This window comes from Kogia breviceps, chromosome 1 (assembly GCF_026419965.1).
Source record: "Kogia breviceps isolate mKogBre1 chromosome 1, mKogBre1 haplotype 1, whole genome shotgun sequence".
NCBI classification, from domain to species: domain Eukaryota; kingdom Metazoa; phylum Chordata; class Mammalia; order Artiodactyla; family Physeteridae; genus Kogia; species Kogia breviceps.
In genome coordinates this window covers 31,650,928-31,672,824 of record NC_081310.1, presented here as the reverse complement: position 1 = coordinate 31,672,824, position 21,897 = coordinate 31,650,928, and the positions used below count along the sequence as shown (strand labels likewise).

General features: G+C 40.3%; 2 protein-coding genes across 13 annotated transcripts in view; one reads left to right on the top strand and one right to left on the bottom strand.

The window, feature by feature from the left end:
* Window positions 1–20,993, top strand: part of TATDN3 (TatD DNase domain containing 3) — a 31,920-nt gene extending 10,927 nt beyond the window's left edge. For 2 of the 12 annotated variants that reach the window (XM_067030070.1, XM_067030063.1), the window contains exons 8-13: window positions 122–236; window positions 1,858–1,938; window positions 5,065–5,507; window positions 15,321–15,428; window positions 17,019–17,573; window positions 20,104–20,993. In XM_067030070.1, the coding sequence (XP_066886171.1) occupies window positions 122–236; window positions 1,858–1,938; window positions 5,065–5,208 (340 nt within the window). In that variant the 3' untranslated portion in view covers window positions 5,209–5,507; window positions 15,321–15,428; window positions 17,019–17,573; window positions 20,104–20,993. Of the gene's footprint in view, window positions 1–121; window positions 237–1,857; window positions 1,939–5,064; window positions 5,833–15,320; window positions 15,429–16,468; window positions 16,530–17,018; window positions 17,574–20,103 lie in introns of those variants that run through there. The other 10 variants (XM_067030034.1, XM_067030040.1, XM_067030021.1 and 7 more) reach the window with 10 other exon arrangements.
* On the bottom strand, window positions 15,037–15,327 carry SPATA45 (spermatogenesis associated 45). The gene has a single exon (XM_059055685.1). It carries the CDS (start codon window positions 15,325–15,327, stop codon window positions 15,037–15,039), a length of 291 nt encoding a protein of 96 aa, XP_058911668.1.
* Window positions 20,994–21,897: the final 904 nt, after the last annotated feature.

Sequence of the window (21,897 nt, the reverse complement as noted above, 5' to 3'; positions counted from 1 at the left end):
AATCATAGAACCTTATAGTGACCGACATTTACTTAAAATCTGTGTTGTTCAATTTGATTAGTGGGAAAACCTCCTCATTAAGGAAATAAAATGGAACTGTGATTTATATTTAATTTTTGAGAGGTGCTGACAAAGTGTTGCTGCATGCATTTGATGGTCGGCCATCTGTAGCCATGGAAGGAGTAAAAGCTGGGTACTTCTTCTCAATTCCTCCTTCTATCATAAGAAGTGGACAGGTAAATTCTTTCATTAAACCTCATTTTATACTTTGTGAAATATACTTTAAAATATGAACTTTTATTATATACTTGTGATACTATTCTGGTTTCATTGCAAAAATTAATCTTAGGTTCCTACCTCATATAAAGAATAACTCAAAAGTGTATCAAAGGCCTAAGTATAAGAGCTAAAATTATAAAATTCTTAGAAAAAAACAGATCTAAATCTTTGTGACCTTGGATCAGGCAGTGGTTTCTTAGCTATGACACCAAAGGCACAAGCAACCAAAGAAAAAATAGATAAATTGGATATCATCAAAATAAACTTCCACTCACAAAAAATATAAACTTCCACTCACAAAAAACTGGACAGCTCATACTCAAAAGACCTGAACTTCTGATAGCTTTCAGAAAAGGGATTTTAAAGGCAGTGTGAGGGAGGAGGCTGCAGGGTATGTGAGCAGCTTGTGCTCAGTTCTCGAATTGGTTGGCATCAAGGTGAAGTTTTGATCATCATCAATCTTCTGGTTTCAGCTGGTCTGGGGTCTACATGCTTGAGGTCAGCAGTTTCCATCTGGTGGGGGTCTGCTTCCTATAACAACAGCTTAGGAGTGTGTGTCAGTCCTCTATCTATAACTTTCAGGGAACTGGGAATTTGGTGACTCTGCTACGTGGCAAATTCATAGTCTAAGTTGTTACCAGTTTTCTGACCCAACAGCTATTCATTGCTCCTACATCTTCACATTTCCTAATCACTAATTCTTGAACCAGCCTTTTGAGACCCAGGGGAGGCCTGGGAGACTTGAAGTGAAAGCAATTTACTTCAAAATACAGGGACACTGGGCCTTATATACAGTTTCAGGTGGAAAGTTCTAGAAATATCAATTAGGTCATGTTAATTGCTAGTCCATGATTACTTTTTTTTCCCTATTTTTATCATTTGTGGAGAAATTTCTTATTTATTTATTTTTATTTTTTAAAATTTATTTATCTTTGGCTGTGTTGTGTTGGGTCTTGGTTGCTATGCGTGCTTTTTCTCTAGTTGAGGGGAGCAGGGGCTACTACTCTTCATTGTGGTGCACAGACTTCTCATTGGGTGGCTTCTCTTGTTGCAGAGCACGGGCTCTAGTTACGCAGGCTTCAGTAGTTGTGGCAGGTGGGCTCAGTTGTTGTGGCTTATGGGCTCTAGAATGTAGGCTTAGTAGTTGTGGCTCGTGGGCTTAGTTGCTCCATGGCATGTGGGATCTTCCCGGACCAGGGCTCAAACCCATGTCCCCTGCATTGGCAGGTGGATTCTTAACCACTATGCCACCAGGGAAGTCACTCCTCCTTGGATCTTTCAGTAGGTATATGATATCAGATGTTTGGGTTCTTGCTGGATGTTACCTCATTTTTTGCTCTTGGTTACTACTCTTTGGGTTCCTAGCGGCTTCAGATAATTTTTGGCAAAGAATATTTCTTCTTAAATCTAACCATTAATGTAGAATGATAAGAACATAGTGAACATTTATTAATTGAATATTAAAGTATGAATTTTAGATTCTTGCAGAGTAGTATGCGTTGACATGTGGGTTTAATGCGTCTTACTTAATCTTTACTTCTCATGTTTTAAACTTACTATCTTTCTCTTTTCTCTAAGAAGCAGAAACTTGTGAAACAGTTGCCTTTAACTTCGATTTGCTTGGAAACAGATTCACCTGCACTAGGGCCAGAAAAAAAGGTAAATGATTTTCTAATTTCTGCATTGTTTAGATTGTATCTTTTATTTGAACTATTTTCAGTTTAGCTGTGTTTCTCATTCCAGTGTAAATACAATGGGATCCTACTTTAATGCTAGGTTGAAAGGTTATATTGACTTAATTTCAAGTCTTTTGTAAGTATGGCTGTTGTGCTACAAAGAATATTATTTGATATGGGTCATGTCCTAATTTTTGTAATATTGAAATCCAGACCAGTATAGTAAAAAGCTTAGTGTCTAGAGTCAGAAAGGCCTGGATTCAAATCCTGTCTCTGATACCCACTAGCTATGTAACTTTGGGCAAGTTCCTTAATCTCTCTGAAACTGTTTCTACATTTATAAAATGTGGGTAAAATAATAGTACAATACTTTGAAGTATTACAGTGGGGATTAAATGAAGTAATGTATATGAAAGTGCCTAGTGTGTCTGGTACATAGTAGATGCTCAATAAATGTTTTTCTTCTTTTAATTAGCATGTTAAAAATAAGCCTAATTTCTTTCAATACAAGGATGTATTGATATAGTCATAGATTTATTTATGTGATCTTTGCTGTGCATTTTGTTATTGTAGGCCACAAAGAATCATATTTTGAATATTGCTACCGTTATAAATTATAATTCTCTGAAAGGAAGACAGTAATGCCTCTTACAATCACCTACCACTGTGTAGCTTACTAAGTGCCCCTGACTGCCCATCAGAGCTGTCTCCATGCCTCCCAGATTCAGGGGACTGGCAGTTGAGAATAAGAGGTTTGGGAGCAGTAGCGATGTAATTGTTAATAAACTATGATTATTTGTAATTACATTATGATTATTTTGCTAATTAATGTCCAATTAGTTACATAACTTTATAAATCAGCTCTTATAAGAATATAGAAGAGGAATGAGAAAATAGAGGATTATAACCACATTTATTTTCTTGTTTGAGTATAGGACAGAATGGTACAAAATTGCCTTACTGGTTAGTGTGAAATAGGATGAAAAAGACCTAGCTTTTTCACCCTAAACAGAAATGAATTTCAGATGCTCTTCTAACTCAGTTTTATGTTGGTATTTAGTTGATTTGATAAAAATTGTGGGTTTCTGGCATAGTGCCTTGCACACAGTAGGTACTCAAAAACATTTATTGAATAAATGAATTTTAAAACTGAGGAATTCCCTGGTGGTCCAGTGATTAGAAATCTGTACTTCCACTGCAGGGGGAACGGGTTCAATCCCTGGTCAGGCAACTAAGATCCTGCATGCCTCACAGCGCGGCCAAAAAATAAAAATAAAACTGAATGTGCTTTTTGTTAAGTAAAACGTATTTGTTCTAGAAAAATAGAAAACACAGAAAATCATAAGAAAATAGAACCATCTACTACTGAAAGGTTACCACTATAGTATAGTGGTAATTCTGATGTCAGCTTGCACAGATTTAAACCTCAACTGGGCTACTTACTCGCTGTTTAGGATCCCTTCTTATCTGTAAAAAAGGGATGCTAATAATAATAGTACCTATCTCAAAGAGTTTTGGTGGGGTTTTTTTTTGCGGTATGCGGGCCTCTCACTGTTGTGGTCTCTCCCGTTGCGGAGCACAGGCTCCGGACACGCAGGCTCAGCGGCCATGGCTAATGGGCCCAGCCACTCCACAGCACGTGGGATCCTCCTGGACCGGGGCACGAACCCGCGTTCCCTGCATCAGCAGGCGGACTCCCAACCACTACGCCACCAGGGAAGCCCTCACAGAGTTATTTTGAGGATTAAATGAGAAATTCCATGAAAACCTTAGAACAAAACCTTGCCTACAGCAAGCACTAAATAAATGAAAGTTCTTATGTCCTTCCACACTTCTTTATGTCCATATATGTACACATAATATTTTTTTCATAAAAATAGGATTAGTCTTAACACATCATTTCATAACTTGCTTTTATGTGGTGAACACATGTAAATGTCAATAAATAGACTTTTCCTCATCATGTTTAATAAGTATATAAATTTTAGTGTGTGAATGTGCCACAATATATTTAACTTGATACTGTCATTTAGGTTATTTGTTTCCAACACAGTACAGTTGACCCTTGAACAAGAAGTGCTTAGGGGTACCAACACCCTCCCCAACCCCCAGCCCTGCCCCATACCATGGAAACTACATGTCTGTCCACCCTCCACGTCTGCAGTTTTGCATCTGCAGATTCAGCCCGCATTTTTGTGGTTCTGCATTCACAGATTCAACCGCGCTTGGTTTGTGTAGTACTGTAGCGTTTATTGGAAAAAAAAAATCCATGTATAAGTGGACCCACACAGTTCAAAACCATGTTTTTCAGGGGTCAACTATATTATAAACAATAAGATGAATGTCCTTGAACCTAAATCTTGGTGCGCGTTTTTCATTGTTTTCTTAGGTTACATTATCAATGTTATTTTTTAACCTTAACAGTTATCTTATTCCTCTGAACATTATCATCCTGAGTAGATAGCTTAATAATAACAACAGTAATATATTTCTTCAAATCTAAATGCCACTGATTGTAGAGGTACCACTGTTTTGTGACCATTAAGGAAAAAAACACCACCAATTATACTTTCACATGCCACTGAATGTCAGTAAAATATATATCAATTTCAGACATGTTAAGCTAGGGGAGAAATGCATCTTAGAATCAGTGAAATATGACTACATAATCTATGTAGTCTTCCAGACACCATGGCATTACTTGAGTCAAACTGTAGCCAGTGAGGTGAAATGGCCAAGCTACAGAGCTTGACCTTTGTAAGCACTCACTTGAGGAACAAACCAAAGGACAGTTAATTCATCAGTCAGGCAGGTCACCAAGTGTCCACTTTGTGCAGAATGCTTCATATGCTAGGTGCTGGGACCTTGACTGGTAATAATACCCCAGGACTCTTCAGGAGCAGGATAGACTTACAGTTGATGTTGTAGCCTTAGCTTTCAAGCTGAAGTTCAGAGCCTTTTCCTCAGCTTCGCCTCACCCCCATAAAAAAAAGGGGGGGGGCTCATCAGTTGTTTTTACCAACTCATTTTCATCTCTTTTATCTACAGTCTTCAAGGATTGCTTCCCTTGAGTGTCATGTTTGATTAATGTCTGCTTTGTCTGTCTCAGGTACGGAATGAGCCCCAAAACATTTCCATTTCAGCAGAATATATTGCCCAGGTGAAAGGGATCTCAGTGGAGGAAGTTATAGAAGTGACAACACAGAACACATTGAAACTGTTTCCCAAGCTTCAGTACCTGCTCCCGAAATAGCTTCAAAACAAAATCAACTGCAGAGGGCACTGTTTGAGAAAAATAAATGTTCTAATGAAGAGTCTGAACTGAAGAAGCCATTGTATCGGGATTATAAATATAGAGAAATATTTTTCTTAGAAGTAAAACTGGGCTTAGATCCTAAAACCCTGAATTCTAATTCTACCTTGCACTGCTTTTCAATTAATGGAGTCCTAGCAGGAGATTGGGAAATACCACTGCTTCTTACTTTGCCCTGTTGAATAAAGAACCACCAAATGAACTGAAACCATTTCTTCTGGCAAGGGTGGCTCCCACAGGTAAGAAATAAGTGCTACTGTGATGGCATGGAATAGGCTAAAGTTTGATCCTTTACCACCTGTTTGACTTCCCACAAGATTTATCCAGTGAAAGGAGAGTGTCTAGTTTCTTATACTATCAGAAATCTTACCCTTTCTGGGTTTGCAAAATTGAACTTTTAGTACTTTGAATTATCTCTCATTTTAAGAGAAAAATGTGCAAGGTTTTTATATTGATCGTAGATTTTGACTTATAAAGCCCATGGTTCGTGCAATCACCATTAAATACCAAGCCCCACAGTTTAATTAATAAATTGGTTTTAAGTTCCAGTCTGAATTTTGTCACATGTTTAAAATGTACATAGCTCTATTAAAAATGTATCTGACTTTTTTGCATGCAATAATATTTTATATTTTTAAGTTTTAAAAATCTCTGGTATGGGGCTTCCCTGGTGGCGCAGTGGTTGAGAGTCCGCCTGCCGATGCAGGGGACGCGGGTTCGTGCCCCAGTCCGGGAAGATCCCACATGCCGTGGAGCGGCTGGGCCCATGAGCCATGGCCGCTGAGCCTGCACATCCAGAGCCTGTGTGTCTGGAGCCTGTGCTCTGCAACGGGAGAGGCCACAACAGTGAGAGGCCTGCGTACCGCAAAAAAAAAAAAAAAAAAAAAAAATCTCTGGTATGAAAAGAGTCCATTGGATGGTGGTGATAGTAGCACAACAATATGAATGTGCTTGAAGCCACTAAACTATACCCTTAAAAATTCTTGAGATGGTAAATTTTATGTTATGTGTACTTTACCACAATTTTTTAGAAAAAATCTTACGTGTAGGTTACAAGGTATTGCGATCCATACCAAAACATGAGTATTTAATTTTGTTAAATTACATAAGCAGCAAATACTGGAAAAAGTACCTGTCAGAGAAATAAGTTAACTTCCTAAAAAACCAAGTGATTTTACATAATCTTCAATACTTTGAAATGAATTCATTTGTAGAAGTATCAAAACTAGTTCTAGGGCAGATTGTCCAAATCAAACTAGACTATCAAAGTAGAATAGAACGCTTTATGAGATACTTAACCACTTACCAGCATCATGACATGAAATTCCCACATTTAATAGGTTACATTAAAACTAGACATCTGATCTCTTTCAACTCTATATTTCTTTTGCCTGTTTTCTACCTCCTTCAGCTCCCATTCCCTTTCTCAGACTCTCACCTTTAAATCCTTTAAGATCCAACTTAAATGACTTCACCCTGTGCCATCACCCCAGCCAGACATGATCCTTGCCCTCTAAATTGCGTAGCCATTTTCTTCATTTATTCATCAGTTTCTTTCATTTTACACAAATAGTTATTTCTCCTCCTCTAGGTTACCCATTAATCTAGGTCCGTAGGCTACAGAGAGGAATAAGATACGGTTCTTGCCTTCAGTTCATAGTTTACTAAAGAAGATAGACAAGTGGACAAATTTCAAAGCAATGTGAGAAGTACTATAATAAAGGAAGAATGAAGTACTATGAAACCAGTCTGATGACATTATAACACATAACTCCTTTTTACTAGGATTACTTTGTTTTTCACCTCCAGAGATTGCAAACCTTTTGATTTCCATTTGCATGGAATATCTTTTTCCATCCCCTCACTTTTAGTCTGTATGTGTCCCTAGGTCTGAAGTGGATCTCTTGTAGACAGCATATATACGGGTCTCGTTTTTGTGTTCATTCAGCCAGTCTGTCTTTTGGTAGGAGCATTTAATCCCTTTACATTTAAGGTAATTATCAATATGTATGTTCCTATTACCATTTTCTTAATCGTTTTGGGTTTGTTATTGTAGGTCTTTTCATTTTCTTGTGTTTCCTGCCTAGAGAAGTTCCTTTAGCATTTGCTGTAAAGCTGGTTTGGTGGTGCTGAATTCTCTTAGTTTTTGCTTGTCTGTAAAGGTTTTAATTTCTCTGTCGAATCTGAATGAGATCCTTGCTGGGTAGAGTAGTCTTGGTTGTAGGTTTTTCCCTTTCATCACTTTAAATATGTCCTGCCACTCCCTTCTGGCTTGCAGAGTTTCTGCTGAAAGATCAGCTGTTAACCTTATGGGGATTCCCTTGTATGTTATTTGTTGGAGTTGGATGGACCTAGATTCTGTCATACAGAGTGAAGTAAGTCAGAAAGAGAAAACCAAATATCGTATATTAATGCATATATGTGGAACCTAGAAAAATGGTACAGATGAACCCGTTTGCAGGGCAGAAATTGAGACACAGATGTAGAGAACAAACGTATGGACACCAAGGGGGAAAGCGGGGGTGGAGTAGGGTGGGGACGTTGCGGGGGTGGGATGAATTGGGAGTTTGGGATTGACATATATACACTGATATGTATAAAATAGATAACTAATAAGAGCCTGCTGTATAAAAAATAAATAAAATTAAATTTAAAAAAAAAAGATGTCCATCCTGTTGGGATGAGTCCTATTAAAATTTCTACCTTGTTAGGAAGAAGTCACTTGACTTTCCCCTCAGCTGCTTCCTATTCCCTTGTTAATCAACCTAATTAACATTAATTAATCAAAGTTTTTATTAGCATCTATAAGACCCATTGAGGGGAAGCTAAGAAAATTAAGCCTTCTGAAATCAGTTATTTTTGCTTGTTTGTTTTAAATTAAGGGAGTTCTTAAGGTTAGCCTTTTTTTTTTAATCCACCTTCTAATTTGGTCTTTTTATAGGTACCAGTAAAACAGCTATTTATAATGAGAGCTCTCTAAAAACTTACCAATTTAGAAGTTTCTCCAGTTTAAAGGATCCATCATCTGGCCATTGATGAGTAGTATGTTAATAGCAACTCAAACCATAAAATTCAAGATGTGTCCCCACGAGAGTGCAAAGGATGCAGCATTCACAACATCCAGAAAGTTAACTCCCAAAAATAGTTTAAGGAAGTAAAGGCCTTCATTGTATAGACAGGGACAGTTAAGGTTGAGATTCCTTTGATGCCAGTATCCTATGCTTTCTCATCCTAAGCTGCTTCAGGGTATACCGCTAGGGGGTGGCTGCTGGCTTGATGGTGTGCATCCTGTTTCTATCCTGAGTTCCCTCAGGGCTCACCATAGGGCAGATGTAATGTGATGGCTTGATGGCTGCAACATCCTTTGTTTACTGATGTGGCAGGCAACATTTTCATTAACAAGGGAAGGGGGTAGAGGCGGGAAGGTTTCTAGAAGGAAGTGGTATTTATTTATTTATTTTAAAAAATTTTGGGTCACACCACACAGCAAGTAGGATCTTAGTTCACTGACCAGGGATCAAACCCATGCCCCCTGCAGTGGAAGCACAGAGTCTTAACCACTGGACCACCAGGGAGGTCCCTGAAGGGGGTAGTATTTAAACTATACTAGTTCCCCATTATCTACAGGGATAAGTTCCAAGACCACCAGTGGATGCCTGAAACTGAGGATAACACAGAACCCTATACATACTATTTTCCCTATATGTCTGAGGGGAGCAAAATTTGCCACCCCAAAATGTATCTCTTTGGCATGTGGATTATTTCAAGGTGAAAACAATCAAGTCCCAAAGAACTCAGGAAGAACCTTTGACCTTCCCCCTATCTGCCTAAAAGAATTTAGCTAGAGGACCTTCTCCATCTCCATGTGAATTCCTTCCTCCCATTTGAAGTCCCAAACCACTACCCACAACGTCCTCTTTAGTCTTTAGCTGGAGATATATTTAAGATAATGGCTTCAGCCATTCAGGCAAGTTACTCAGTTTTCCTGGGCCTCACCCAGGTATACATGTTATTAAAATGTTTGATTTTCTCCTGCTAATCTGTCTCATGTCAATTTAATTCTTAGACCAGCCAGAACTGCCTAGAAGAGTAGAGGAAAATTTCTTCCTCCCTGACACATACATACCTATGATAAAGTTTAATTTATAATTTAGGTACAGTAAGAGATTAACAACAATAATAATAAAATAGAACAATTATAACAATATACTGTAATAAAAGTTATGTGAATTTGGACTCTCTCTAAATGTCTTATTGTACAAATTTAATGCCTTTTTCAACTTAACTAAGCTCTTATCACACACTGTGGCCGTAACTTTTGCAGTTTGAGGTGTGACAGCAAAGCTAGCACAAATTTTTTTCCTTCTTCAAGATTTCACAGAAGAATCATTCTTACTGTAGATATTAGCAACCCCAGCAAATGATTTTTTTCCTTTCCTTATTAAGTCGAGAATTTTCACCTTTTCACTAAACGGAAGCACTTCTTGTGCTTTGGGGCCAATTTATTAAGTAAAATAAGGGTTACTTGAACATAGCACTGTGATTCTGAAACAGCTACTAGGTCAGCTACTAAGGGAGAAATGGGCAACATACGCTGGACAAAGGGAAGATTCATGTCGTAGGTGGGATGGAGCAGGACAGTGTGAGATTTCATCAAGCTACTCAGAACAGTGCGAAATTTAAAGCTTATGAATTGTTTATTTCTGCAATTTTCCATTTAATATTTCCAGGCCATGGTTGACCACAAGTAATTGAGACTGTGGGTAGTGAAACCGTGGATGGTGGAGTGGGGAGACTGCTGTACAGTTAAACTAAAGTGAGCCAAGTGAACAGAATAAGAGTGGTTGACAGAATAAAGCAGAAAAGCACAAGTAGTTCCATGAAACCGGAAGTGTGGGGGGAGGAGGTAGTAGGGATTGAAATGAAGTTAGAAAGGTTGTCAAGTGTATTACACTCAACCAGACATTCATTTACTGTGTGTTTTGTTTATCTCCTATGATTCATCTTAGATTGAGCCAAAGAATGGTTGGTGCTATATTTATAGCCTTTCTTTGGGTGGCTAGGTGTTGGGAGATCATTCTCCTTGCACAGGTCTCTTACATTTCTGCAGGCTTGTGCCAGAGGCACCAATAGCCTTTGTTCCAGACTATCTGTATTGCCAAGGGCCTTGGTTGACAGAGATAATGTCCTCACTGGATAAAAGGGCAGGTTTATTTACTGTCCAGTATAATAAAGAGAATGTCCTCCACCAGGCAAAGTTTGGGTCTCTTGAACTCAGTGGTCTTTATCAGTGAGGCAGAACCTCTGCATGTGTGGCGTCTATCTGGACAGCTCCATATTGTGCCATGGATTTTAGGATGGAGGGGAGGACAAGAGGAACCGACAGGAATATGAGGTCTGTGCTACTTGCTGGGCTCCGAGTAATAAGTCCTTTACCTCAGAATCAGGAGTCTTATGTCTTCTGTCAATGCCCATGAAACTGTGGCAGGCTAACCCTTCACAGCTCTTGACACTAGGTGTTTGCCTTCTTGAGAAGCAAAAACTCAGCTATGGGTCTGGCTTCTTTTACATGCCCTCAGAGCTGATGAATCTTATCCATACTGTGCCCTGGTAGTCCTAGCTGAGAGAGGGTTTTAGGCCAGATGACTGATCCATCTCCCTTCCAGTATTAAAATGTTTTGGGGCTTCCCTGGTGGCGCAGTGGTTGAGAGTCCGCCTGCCGATGCAGGGGACACAGGTTCGTGCCCCGGTCCGGGAAGATCCCACATGCCGCGGAACGGCTGGGCCCATGAGCCATGGCCGCTGAGCCTGCGCGTCCGGAGCCTCTGCTCCGCAACGGGAGAGGCCACAACAGGGAGAGGCCACAACAGTGAGAGGCCCGCGTACCGGAAAAAAAAAAAAAAAAAAAAATGTTTTGGCTTATGAATCTAAGCTTTCTAGACAAAGGGCAGCCAAATAAAAGGTGAATATTTCACTGGTATAAAGACAAATGCCAAGAAATGGCTGGGTTCCAGGCCTGGCTGTGCTCAGCTTGCTGTATGGAATAGGCTATTAATAGGAATGGAATAGCAATTAACACAAATTACGAAAAAGAACACAAGCCAGGTTAAAATTTGAAAACTAGTCTGCTGTCCAAGCAGCAGTGACACAGAGGTGATAGTAACCAAATAGGATTTGGTCACCAGATGATTCAAGCAATGCCCACTTCGGGGACGGGCAACGACATACAATGAAAGACGCTAGAGGCACCTTCTATTACCTTCTCAAGCATGTACTTACTCAAATTATCAAAACCATAGCTCTAACAGAGTAAGTTAATGTAATTAAGTAATAGAAGCAAGTGTTAACTTTGAGAAACTTTAGCCTTCAGCTTGATTAATGGGGTTGGTCAACATATTCCACTGATTTATAGAAACAATATAAACTCTGGGAGGTGGGGGAGGGATAAATTAGGAGGCTGGGAATAATATATACATACTACTATGTATACTATGTATAAAATAGATAAGCAATAAGGACCTACTCTATGACACAGGGAACTATACTCAATATTATGTAATAACATAAGGGAAAAGAATCTGAAAAAGAATATATATATTTATATATAACTGAATTGCTGTGCTATACACCTGAAACTTACATGATATTGGAAATCAACTATACTTCAATTAAAAATTTTTTTAAAAGAATTAAGAAGAAAATTAAAACACCCAAAACCCTAAAAAAAAAAAAAAGAAAAAAGATAAACAATATAAACTAAACATTTTAGATTAGTAAAGAGAAGATCACTGTAAAGTGAACTTTTAGGTCATCCATCTTTGAAAGTATATTTAATAACTCAAATCCTCTTTCAAAACATCTAAGTCTAACTGATGGAATGGAATGAAGGTGTAATATGTTTTATGTGACAATGTTCTCTTGGTGATCTAGTGAATAGCTTTCTTTGGCTTCTTTTATAATTAATATTTGTAAATAATTGAGACAGACATTGAAGAAAGATCAACGAGATTGTATTTCCATGTGTCTCTGCAGATGCACTTTATCCAAATATGGTGTTATCTGAAAAATAAAAAATAAGTATTTGTCACATATCTTATAATACATTTCATAGTTCCAAAATAACACTGAAGGCAGAGAGGATAAATACAGTTTCACAGATACAGAAAGTAAGGTTTAGAGACACTAAATGACTAAAAGCATGAGACTACTCAATGGCAGAAGCAGAGCTTGAACCCAAGTGCAATGGGCTGAAGGTTTGTGCTCCTCCAAATTCTTTTTTTTTTTTTTTTTTTTTTTTTTTGCGGTACGCGGGCCTCTCACTGTCATGGCCTCTCCCGTTGCAGAGCACAGGCTCTGGACGCGCAGGCTCAGCGGCCATGGCTCACGGGCCCAGCCACTCCGCGACATGTGGGATCTTCCCGGACCGGGGCACGAACCCGTGTCCCCTGCATCGGCAGGTGGGCTCTCAACCACTGCGCCACCAGGGAAGCCCCTCCTCCAAATTCTTATGCTGAAACCCTAGGCCCACTGTGATGGTATTTGGAGGTGGGGCCTTTGAGAGGTAATTAAGTCATGAGAGTGGAGTCCTCAGAATGGGATTAGTGCCATTATAGGAAGAGGCCAAAGTAGCTGTTTCTGTCATGTGAGGACACAGCAAGAAAACAGCCCTCTGAAAACCAGGAAGAGGGCACTCCAAGAACCCAATCATGTTGGCACCCTGATCTCAGACTTTCAGCTTCCAGACTGTGAGAAGTAAATATTGTTTAAGCCATGCAGCCTATGATAATGTGTTATAGCAGCCCAAACTAACTAAGACACCAAGTCTTCTGTTTTTAAGACAAGTTTAAGTAAGACTGTCCCTCTTTTGGCCTCCATATCTACAACTGGAAGACTGAAGAGAGAGCTTCAATATACCTGTGAGTCTGTTTCTGTTTTGTAGATAGGTTCATTTCTGTCGTATTTTAGATTCCACATATAAGTGATATAATATGGTATTTGTCTTTCTCTTTCTGACTTACTTCAGTTGATATGATAATCTCTAGTCCATTCATGTTGCTGCAAATGACATTATTTCATTCTTTTTTATGGCTGAAATTGTGCAGATTCTCTTAGAATTAGGAACACTAAAGGCATTCCTCCTTGTAAAAGAGTTTTTTTTGTTTTTTTTTTTTTTGCGGTACGAGGGCCTCACTGTTGTGGCCTCTCCAGTTGCAGAGCACAGGCTCCGAACGCGCAGGCTCAGCGGCCATGGCTCACGGGCCCAGCCGCTCCACGGCATGTGGGATCTCCCCGAACCGGGGCACGAACCCGCGTCCCCTGAATCAGCAGGCGGACTCCCAACCACTGCGCCACCAGGGAAGCCCAAGAGTTATTTTTTGAGTAAAATAAAAACATGGCTGTTACAGATTAACTTTAAAACATCAGTTTTCCAGGCTATGCTGCATTGCCCTCTCAACCCCACATACAAAGAGTATGGAGTAGACTTCCCTGGTGGCGCAGTGGTTAAGCATCCGCCTGCCAGTGCAGGGGACACGGGTTTGAGCCCTGGTCCAGGAAGATCCCACATGCCATGGAGCAACTAAGCCTGTGCATCACAACTACTGAGCCTGCGCTTGAGAGCCCGTGAGCAACAACTACTGAAGCCCGCATTCCTAGAACCTGTGCTCTGCAACCAGAGAGGCCACCGCAATGAGAAGCCTGTGCACTACAACGAAGAGTAGCCCCCGCTCGCTGCAACTAGAGAAAAGCCCGCACGCAGCAATGAAGACTCAATGCAGCTAAAAATAAATAAAAGTTTTTTTAAAAAAATTTAAAAAAAAAAAGTATGGAGCAAGTGTAAAGTCACAGCCCCCTCATCAAAGAATTTAAATTTCCAGGGCTTCCCTGGTGGCGCAGTGGTTGAGAATCCGCCTGCCGATGCAGGGGTCACGGGTTCGTGCCCTGGTCCGGGAAGATCCCACATGCCGCGGAGCAACTAAGCCCGTGAGCCATGGCCGCTAGGCCTGCGCATCCGGAGCCTGTGCTCCGCAACGGGAGAGGCCACAGCAGTGAGAGGCCCGCATACCGCAAAAAAAAAAAAAAAAAAAAAAAAAAGAATTTAAATTTCCAGTATGGCAATTCTTTTGTTTCTTATCTAACTTAATCATTTGTTGGTTGTATTTAACATAATTATACTCTTTTATTTTTTTTCCAAATAAATGGAAAAAAATACCATCAATTGCTTGTCTTGACTTAGAAACAAGTATTCACAGCTAAGGTATTTACCCGTTCCTCTTCCGCCCCCTGCAAGGTAATATCACCACCACACACACCCCTACCCCAAACTCCCTCCACATTTTATTGTTTCTCAGGACTTTTTGTTTGATATTTGTCATCAAAATCATTTCCATTTTATCTCAATTTTGCACATGAAACCTTTGCAGAGGCAACAGAAACTGATGATAGAGGAGGCCTCTGGAGTTTTCTCAAAATATGGTTTTCAGGCCATCAGAATCACCTTAGCCTGCTGAGAATGCAGATTCCAGGGCCCAAACTAGAGCCTATTTAATGAGCCAGCCTGGAGATGGACTCTGGGATCCTGTAAGCACAAGAATATGAGAATCTCTGGTCTGTAGTAGATCTCACATCAACTAGCCTAGTTTATTGATGCTTTTAACTTCAGACAGATTGCCTTTCAACTAACCCAGAACAATACATATGAACCTCTTTCAACCCCAGAAATAACTCCTAAGTTTACTTATGGATTCCTCTTGTCGATTGGAAAGGATCCTACCACAACATCTTACTTTTTAGTGGAAAGTGCCTTTTCTCCTTGTGAACAAGGAGACTTAGTTTGATCCAGGAGCTCCTGCCACTGTCAGGAACAGGTTCTTTGATTTGGGCATGAGTAAGGGACTTGTAGGCACCACTGAAATGCCTCTTTTGAACTCTCAGTGAGCTGACTTGATTGCTTCTTTCCACCAAGCAGTTGGATTCACGCCTTTCATTTATCTCCTCCAGGAGACGTTTGTCTGCTTCAAGTTTTTTAATTATTTCACTGGTTCTGTTTACAGATGCCATTATGCTGACAAACTAGTCAAGTGATTCTTGCTGTCCTGCTAACAAATGAAAAAAATACTATCAATTGCCTGCTTGACCTTGAAGCCAATATTCACAATCAGGTATTTACCAGAACCTCCAGTTACTTTATCAGGTGATTACCTCAGCCAGGTATTTCTCCTCCTGCAAATACCACCACCACTGTGCCCCCTCTCCCAACCTCTCTCCATTTCTTATTGCTTTCTAAGGTCTTGATATTTCCTCAGGGGAAAAAGAAAGGCTAAAAAAAGAGGATACAGTAAGAAAATATATTTTGGGTTTTAAAGTGATACTATGCATTGATTCTTGCTTTTAGGAATTTTTTTTGCTTTTTCTGATTATAAAATAATATATATTTATTGTAGGAAATGAACATACAGAAAAGTATAAGGTAGAAAAATTAAAATCACTTGTGATCCAGAGACAACCAAATTAATATTTTTGGATGTTTCTTTCCCAATAAATATCCAAAGATATTTTATTATAAAAAGTATAGGAGTGCTTCCCTGGTGGCGCAGTGGTTGAGAGTCCGCCTGCCTATGCAGGAGACACGGGTTCATGCCCCAGTCCCGGAAGGTCCCACATGCCGCGGAGCGGCTGGGCCTGTGAGCCATGGCCGCTGAGCCTGCGCGTCCGGAGCCTGTGCTCCGCAGCAGGAGAGGCCACAACAGTGAGAGGCCCGCATGCCGCTAAAAAGAAAAGTATAGGAAATCTGCTGGCAGTCCAGTGGTTAGGACTTCGTGCTTCTATTGCCAGGGCGCAGGTTCAATCCCTAGTCAGGGCACTAAGATCCCACAAGCCACATGGCACAGCCAAAAAAAAAGTATAGAAGACATCAAACTGGCTATGGTTAAAACAAATTTTAAAATGTATACGTCTTATTAACTATTTAGGAAGATTTTGCTTGTGAGGCCTGTAAATTTGTCTTTTTAGGCAGTTAAAGTGCTTAAAAATCAGATATGCTAAATTTGCAAAGGAAATTTACAATATTTAAAGGACTTGTAAATATACTACGAGAGGTGTTTAGTCTTTTCAACTTGGGTTAACCCATACCCCGAAAATGTTGGTTTATACCCTTCCCATACTAATAAACCTGTCCATCCTTATTATCCTGTCATCTTAGGTACAGTAATCGTAACCACCAGCTCCCATTGACTATTCGCCTGAATTGGATTTGAGATAAGGATGAAAAAATAAGGATGATCATTCTTTATATGAAAATAACTCAATTTATAAATAGAATACAAGACTCATGTTGAAATCAAAGGCTTTTATTTATTTATTTATTCATTTATTTTTGGCTGCGTTGGGTCTTCGTTGCTGTGTGCAGGTTTCCTCTAGTGGCGGTGAGCAGGGGCTACTCTTTGTTGCGGTGTACAGGCTTCTCATTGCAGTGGCTTCTCTTGTGGAGCACCAGCTCTAGGCGTGCGGGCTCAGTAGTTGTGGCACTCAGACTCAGTAGTTGTGGCTCACGGGCTCTAGAGCACAGGCTTAGTAGTTGTGGCGCATGGGCTGGGCTTAGTTGCTCTGTGGCATGTGGAATCTTCCCGGACCAGGGCTCGAACCGGTGTCCCCTGCATTGGCAGGCAGATTCTTAACCACTGCGCCACCAGGAAAGCCCCTCTTATGTACTTATGAGCTAATTTATATTTTGTTAAATGCCTATTGTATAGATTTACTGCAAATGAAATGTAGATGTCTTAGTCACAAATTCACTGAGAAGATCACAAAATTCAAACCCTTATTACAAGTCACCTGAAAACTGGAGCCAACTAAAATTAGACACAGCAAGAGTCTAATGGTAAGAGCATGTGATTTGAAGTCAAAAAGATTTGATTCCAGGGACTTCCTTGCTGGCACAGTGATTAAGAATCCGCCTGCCAATGCAGGGGACACCGGTTCGAGCCCTGGTCAGGGAAGATCCCACATGCCGCAGAGCATCTAAGCCCACGCACCACAACTACTGCGTGTGCTCTAGAACCTGTGAGCCACAACTACCAAGGCCGCGTGCTACAACTGCTGAAGCCCACGCGCTTAGGGCCCGTGCTCTGTAGCAAGAGAAGCCACTGCAATGAGAAGCCCACGCATCGCAAGGAAGAGCAGCCCCCGCTCGCCGCAACTAGAGAAAGCCTGCGTGCAGCAACGAAGACCCAACACAGCAAAAAAAAATAATTAAAAAAAAAAAAGATTTGATTCCTGTTCACGCTATGCTAACTGTATGACCTTGGGTAAGTTACCTTCTCTGGGCCTCAGTTTCCTTATATATTTAATGGAAATATCCAAATTACAGAGGGTCATAAGGATTAAATGAGCTAACACATTATCAAGAACTTAGTACAACCAAATCTCAATAAATGGTAACTTTAATATATTAGTTAGGCACCGTACAACAATTTTTTTTGTTCAGTTGGATAAATATATAGTATTTTTGTCCCCCCAGTTATTAACCTGTTTACTTGCTATGTGATCAGGATCAGCTACATAATTTGTGGGACCCAGAGCAAAATGAAAAGGCAAGGACCCTGGTTGAAAAACCACTGAGAATTTCAAGATGGTGACAGCAGAGCATTAGACCAAGTGGGGACCTTGTGTGAGTGCAGAGACCACATGCCTATGAAACTGACTGTATGTATGACATAGGAACAAATCGATTTCTATGGTTAATTCACCCAGTTTTACAACCTCTTAAATGGAGATAAATAATGTGCCTAAGCTATGGCTGTTTAAAGGGCTTTGAAAATACTAAGCACATATATAGAGTAGATCCTCATTACTCACGGATTCCATATTTGCAAATTCTCCTACTCACTAAAATTTATTTGTTATCCAATAATCAATACTGTGGAGCTTTCACACTCATCCCCAAACATGCACAGAGCAGCAAAAAACCTGAGTCTCCTTGATGGACACATCCCCAGCTGGGGTGCAACAAGGCAGCTCTCTGCCTTCTTATTTCAGGTCTCATACCATGTGTGTCCTTTTCCTGGTCCTTATAGTGTCACATATTTTTTAGTTTTCATTTTGGTTCTTTTCATTGATTTCACTGTTTAGAATGCCCCCCAAGCATAGTGCTAAAGTGCCGTCTTGTGTTTCTAAGCAGCAAGAAGGCTGTGATGTGCCTTATGTGTGTTAGATCAGCCTTGTTCCATAATGAGTTACAGTGCTGTCGGCTGTGAGTTCAACATTAATGAATCAACAACATATATTAAATATGTTTCTTTAAACTGAAACACACATAAAAGATTATATATTGATTGGTTGACAAAAATGCTGTGACCAAAGGCTCACAGGAACCTAACCCTGTATTCCCCCTAAGAGCAATGGCTCAATATCTGTTAATTCAGTGTTCAGGGCCACTTTATACAACATAACTACCACAATAACAAGAATCAAATGTATATATATAGAAAATATATTACTGTTTCTATAGGTATATTATTATAAATTACCTTTTAACATACAGCAACCCAACGCCTATTTGAATTGAAGTCCACTGGTGTGGATGAGACTACTGAGGTGTTACCCTGGCGATGGAATATTCTGATCTGTGCCATTCCAACTTTGTTCCATTCATAGAATCCTGGTTAAGAGTTTGGAGTCAGAGAGACCATTTAGTTATCAGCCATGTGTCCTTGAATAAATTACTCAATCTCTCTTAATATCAGTTTCTTCATCTGCAAAATGGGAAAAAGACACCTATTTCATTAAGTTGTGTGTTTGTGTGTATACGGTGGAGGAGGGAGGAGTTGGAATTGTTACAGAGAAAACCCACAGACCCCAAATGGCATCACTTATACTAAAGCCCATGATGCCAAGCCTAGATTTAATACCTAATGTAATTGCAGTTTCCATCTTTACCAGAAATGCAGTCTTAACCAGTCTGGAATTTTCTGGTCAGCACCAATAAGGTAATCTGCCATCTATGTAGGCCCTCTTTATCCCTCAGAGGAAGAAGAGGTAATCTGCATGATGAAAACCCTGACTTTCTCTTCCCCCACGCCCCCCCAGGCCCCAAAATACAACCTTTTTTTTTTTTCTTTTGCCAATAGCTCCCTTTCCGCACCCTTCTTCCTATAAAAGCCTTCCATTTTGTACAAGCCTGGAGTGCCCTTCTACTTGGTAGGTGGAATGCTGCCCAGGTCATGAATTGCCTAATAAAGCCAATTCGATGTTCAGATCTACTTGGCTGAATTTTTTTTTTTTTTTTCCGCGGTACGCGGGTCTCTCACTGTTGTGGCATCTCCCGTTGTGGAGCACAAGCTCCGGACGCGCAGGCTCAGCGGCCATGGCTCACGGGCCCAGCCGCTCCGCGGCGCGTGGGATCTTCCCAGACCGGGGCACGAACCCGTGTCCCCTGCATCGGCAGGCGGACTCTCAACCACTGTGCCACCAGGGAAGCCCTGAATTTTGTTTTTTAACAGAATTAAATGAGATATGCATATAAAGCTCTGAATTGTGCCTGGCATCAATTTATTATATGAACTGATGTTTCTTGAGCACCTATTCTGTGCCTGGTACTGTTCTGAGTACTGAGGGCAAATAGATACCTGCCCCCAGGGAGCTTATAGTCTGAGAGTTTGTGGTAGATACTTAGTAAATTGTAGCTGTTTTTACTGATTTTATTAAAACTTCATGTTTTACTTGGGTAATTATTTTATTCAAATGATTATTCTCAGAAGTAGATGTCTCCAACTTAAAAAAATCTTCAGAAATACATTTCACAAATACAAAAGTCATCATTTCTTTATCTCTTTACAGAAATTAGTGATAGAAGAAAGAAATTGGTATTGAAGAAAGCAGTTCACAATGCCAGAGAAATTAATTCCCTAAAGAACTATATCAAGGGTCAGCAAAAGAAACTAAATGCCCCAACTCTAATGAGACTGGATTACAAAAACCATTCAGACCAATGCAGGGCACTTGCTAAAGGTAAGAAGGTATTTTTTTTTTCATTTTTTTAAAACAAAGCTCCCAGATATGCAAAAAACTTATCAAGAGACTTCATCAGTTGGACACAACCCTGGCACCTGAGGGCCAGAGGCTATATTCAAGTCCTCCCTTGTCATAGTGCAACCTGGAGGAAGATTTCTACACCTTTGAGCTTCAGCTTCCTTAGCTGCTACATGGGGCTGATATCAGTATTGTGAGAATTAAACAAGATAATAGATGAAAGGTCTTGTAAACTATAAAGTACAATACAAGCATTATGAGTTCTTCTAAAATGTGTAATAGATTAGACTATTAATTCAGGAAGTTGTGTGTGCAGTGCCCAAGAGTAACACTCATTATTTTACAACATGATAATATGTGACGGACTTCCCTGGTGGCGCAGTGGTTAAGAATCCATCTGCTGATGCAGGGGACACAGGTTCAATTCCTGGTCCAGGAAGATCCCACATGCCACGAAGCAACTAAGCCCGTGCACCACAACAACTGAGCCTGCTCTCTACAGCCCGCGAACCACAACTACTGAGCCCACGTGCTTAGAGCCTGTGCTCTGCAACAAGAGAAGCCACCGCAATGAGAAGCCCGCACACTGCAACGAAGAGTAGCCCCCGCTCACCACAACTGGAAAAAGCCTGCGTGCAGCAAGGAAGACTCAAGGCAGCCAAAAATAAATAAATAAAAATAATTTGTGACGTAAGAAACCCAATTTGAATAATTCTTAAGCCAACAGATTTTCCTTGTTCAAAGATTACTCTCCCAGAAGAGATTTCAGGCTGCATTCTAAGGTATCCCACCCCTGTTTTCTTGGACTTGTTCTCCTTTGCTATGCTCTGCAAACTGTCAAAACTAAATAAACCTGGGAGGAAACAATCAAGAAAAAAAGTATTTGAGATCCAAAAATTGCAATTGGGGGCACAGAGACTCAGGTAGCAACACAAACAGTGCCCTGCTGGGGAGTAAAGGTCAGGGGCTTTTAAAGGCAAAAAGGGGAAGTCTGCATTAGTGACTTTTCCCTTTAGTGATTTACTGAAACTATCACTACAGGGGTGTAAAGTCCATTATCGTGACAAGTTTCAGGTGTTTTTGCAGAGTCCTTGGCATATTTGTGGTTTGGCCCAGTTCATGGTTTAACTGGGTGAGGATGTGCGTAAGATCCACCTCCTTAATGGCCTCCTGGCTCCATTTTAAAACCCCTTGACATAAGTGAATCCATTTTATTTCACATTTCATATTTTCCCCTTTTGATCCAGATTTGTCTCTGAAATCATCACTGATCAACTTATAGATATGCTTTGTCTCACATTACTAGGATGGACTGGCCGTCTCCCAGAAAACCAGATCCCATATCCAGGGGAATTTTTAATCTCTGATTAAATAACCATGTCAAGGAGTCGTGTCATAAGGATTAGGCCACATCTGAGCCACAGGGAGGCATTCAGGAAATGACTTCAGGCAATTTCATCATTCAGGAATTTCATCAAGTTACCCAAATGTTCAAGTGAATAAGACTTACTATCATTTCAGCCCATTCAGAGACTACAGTATTGGTGTTTGTAGAAGTTTTGCAGCAGGTCTGAGTCAGGAGTAGCATAAGAAGTTTAAATA

Bases quoted from the DNA above. Each gene is read 5' to 3' on its own strand.
- SPATA45 (XM_059055685.1), bottom strand. From the start codon at position 15,327: ATGGCATCTGTAAACAGAACCAGTGAAATAATTAAAAAACTTGAAGCA.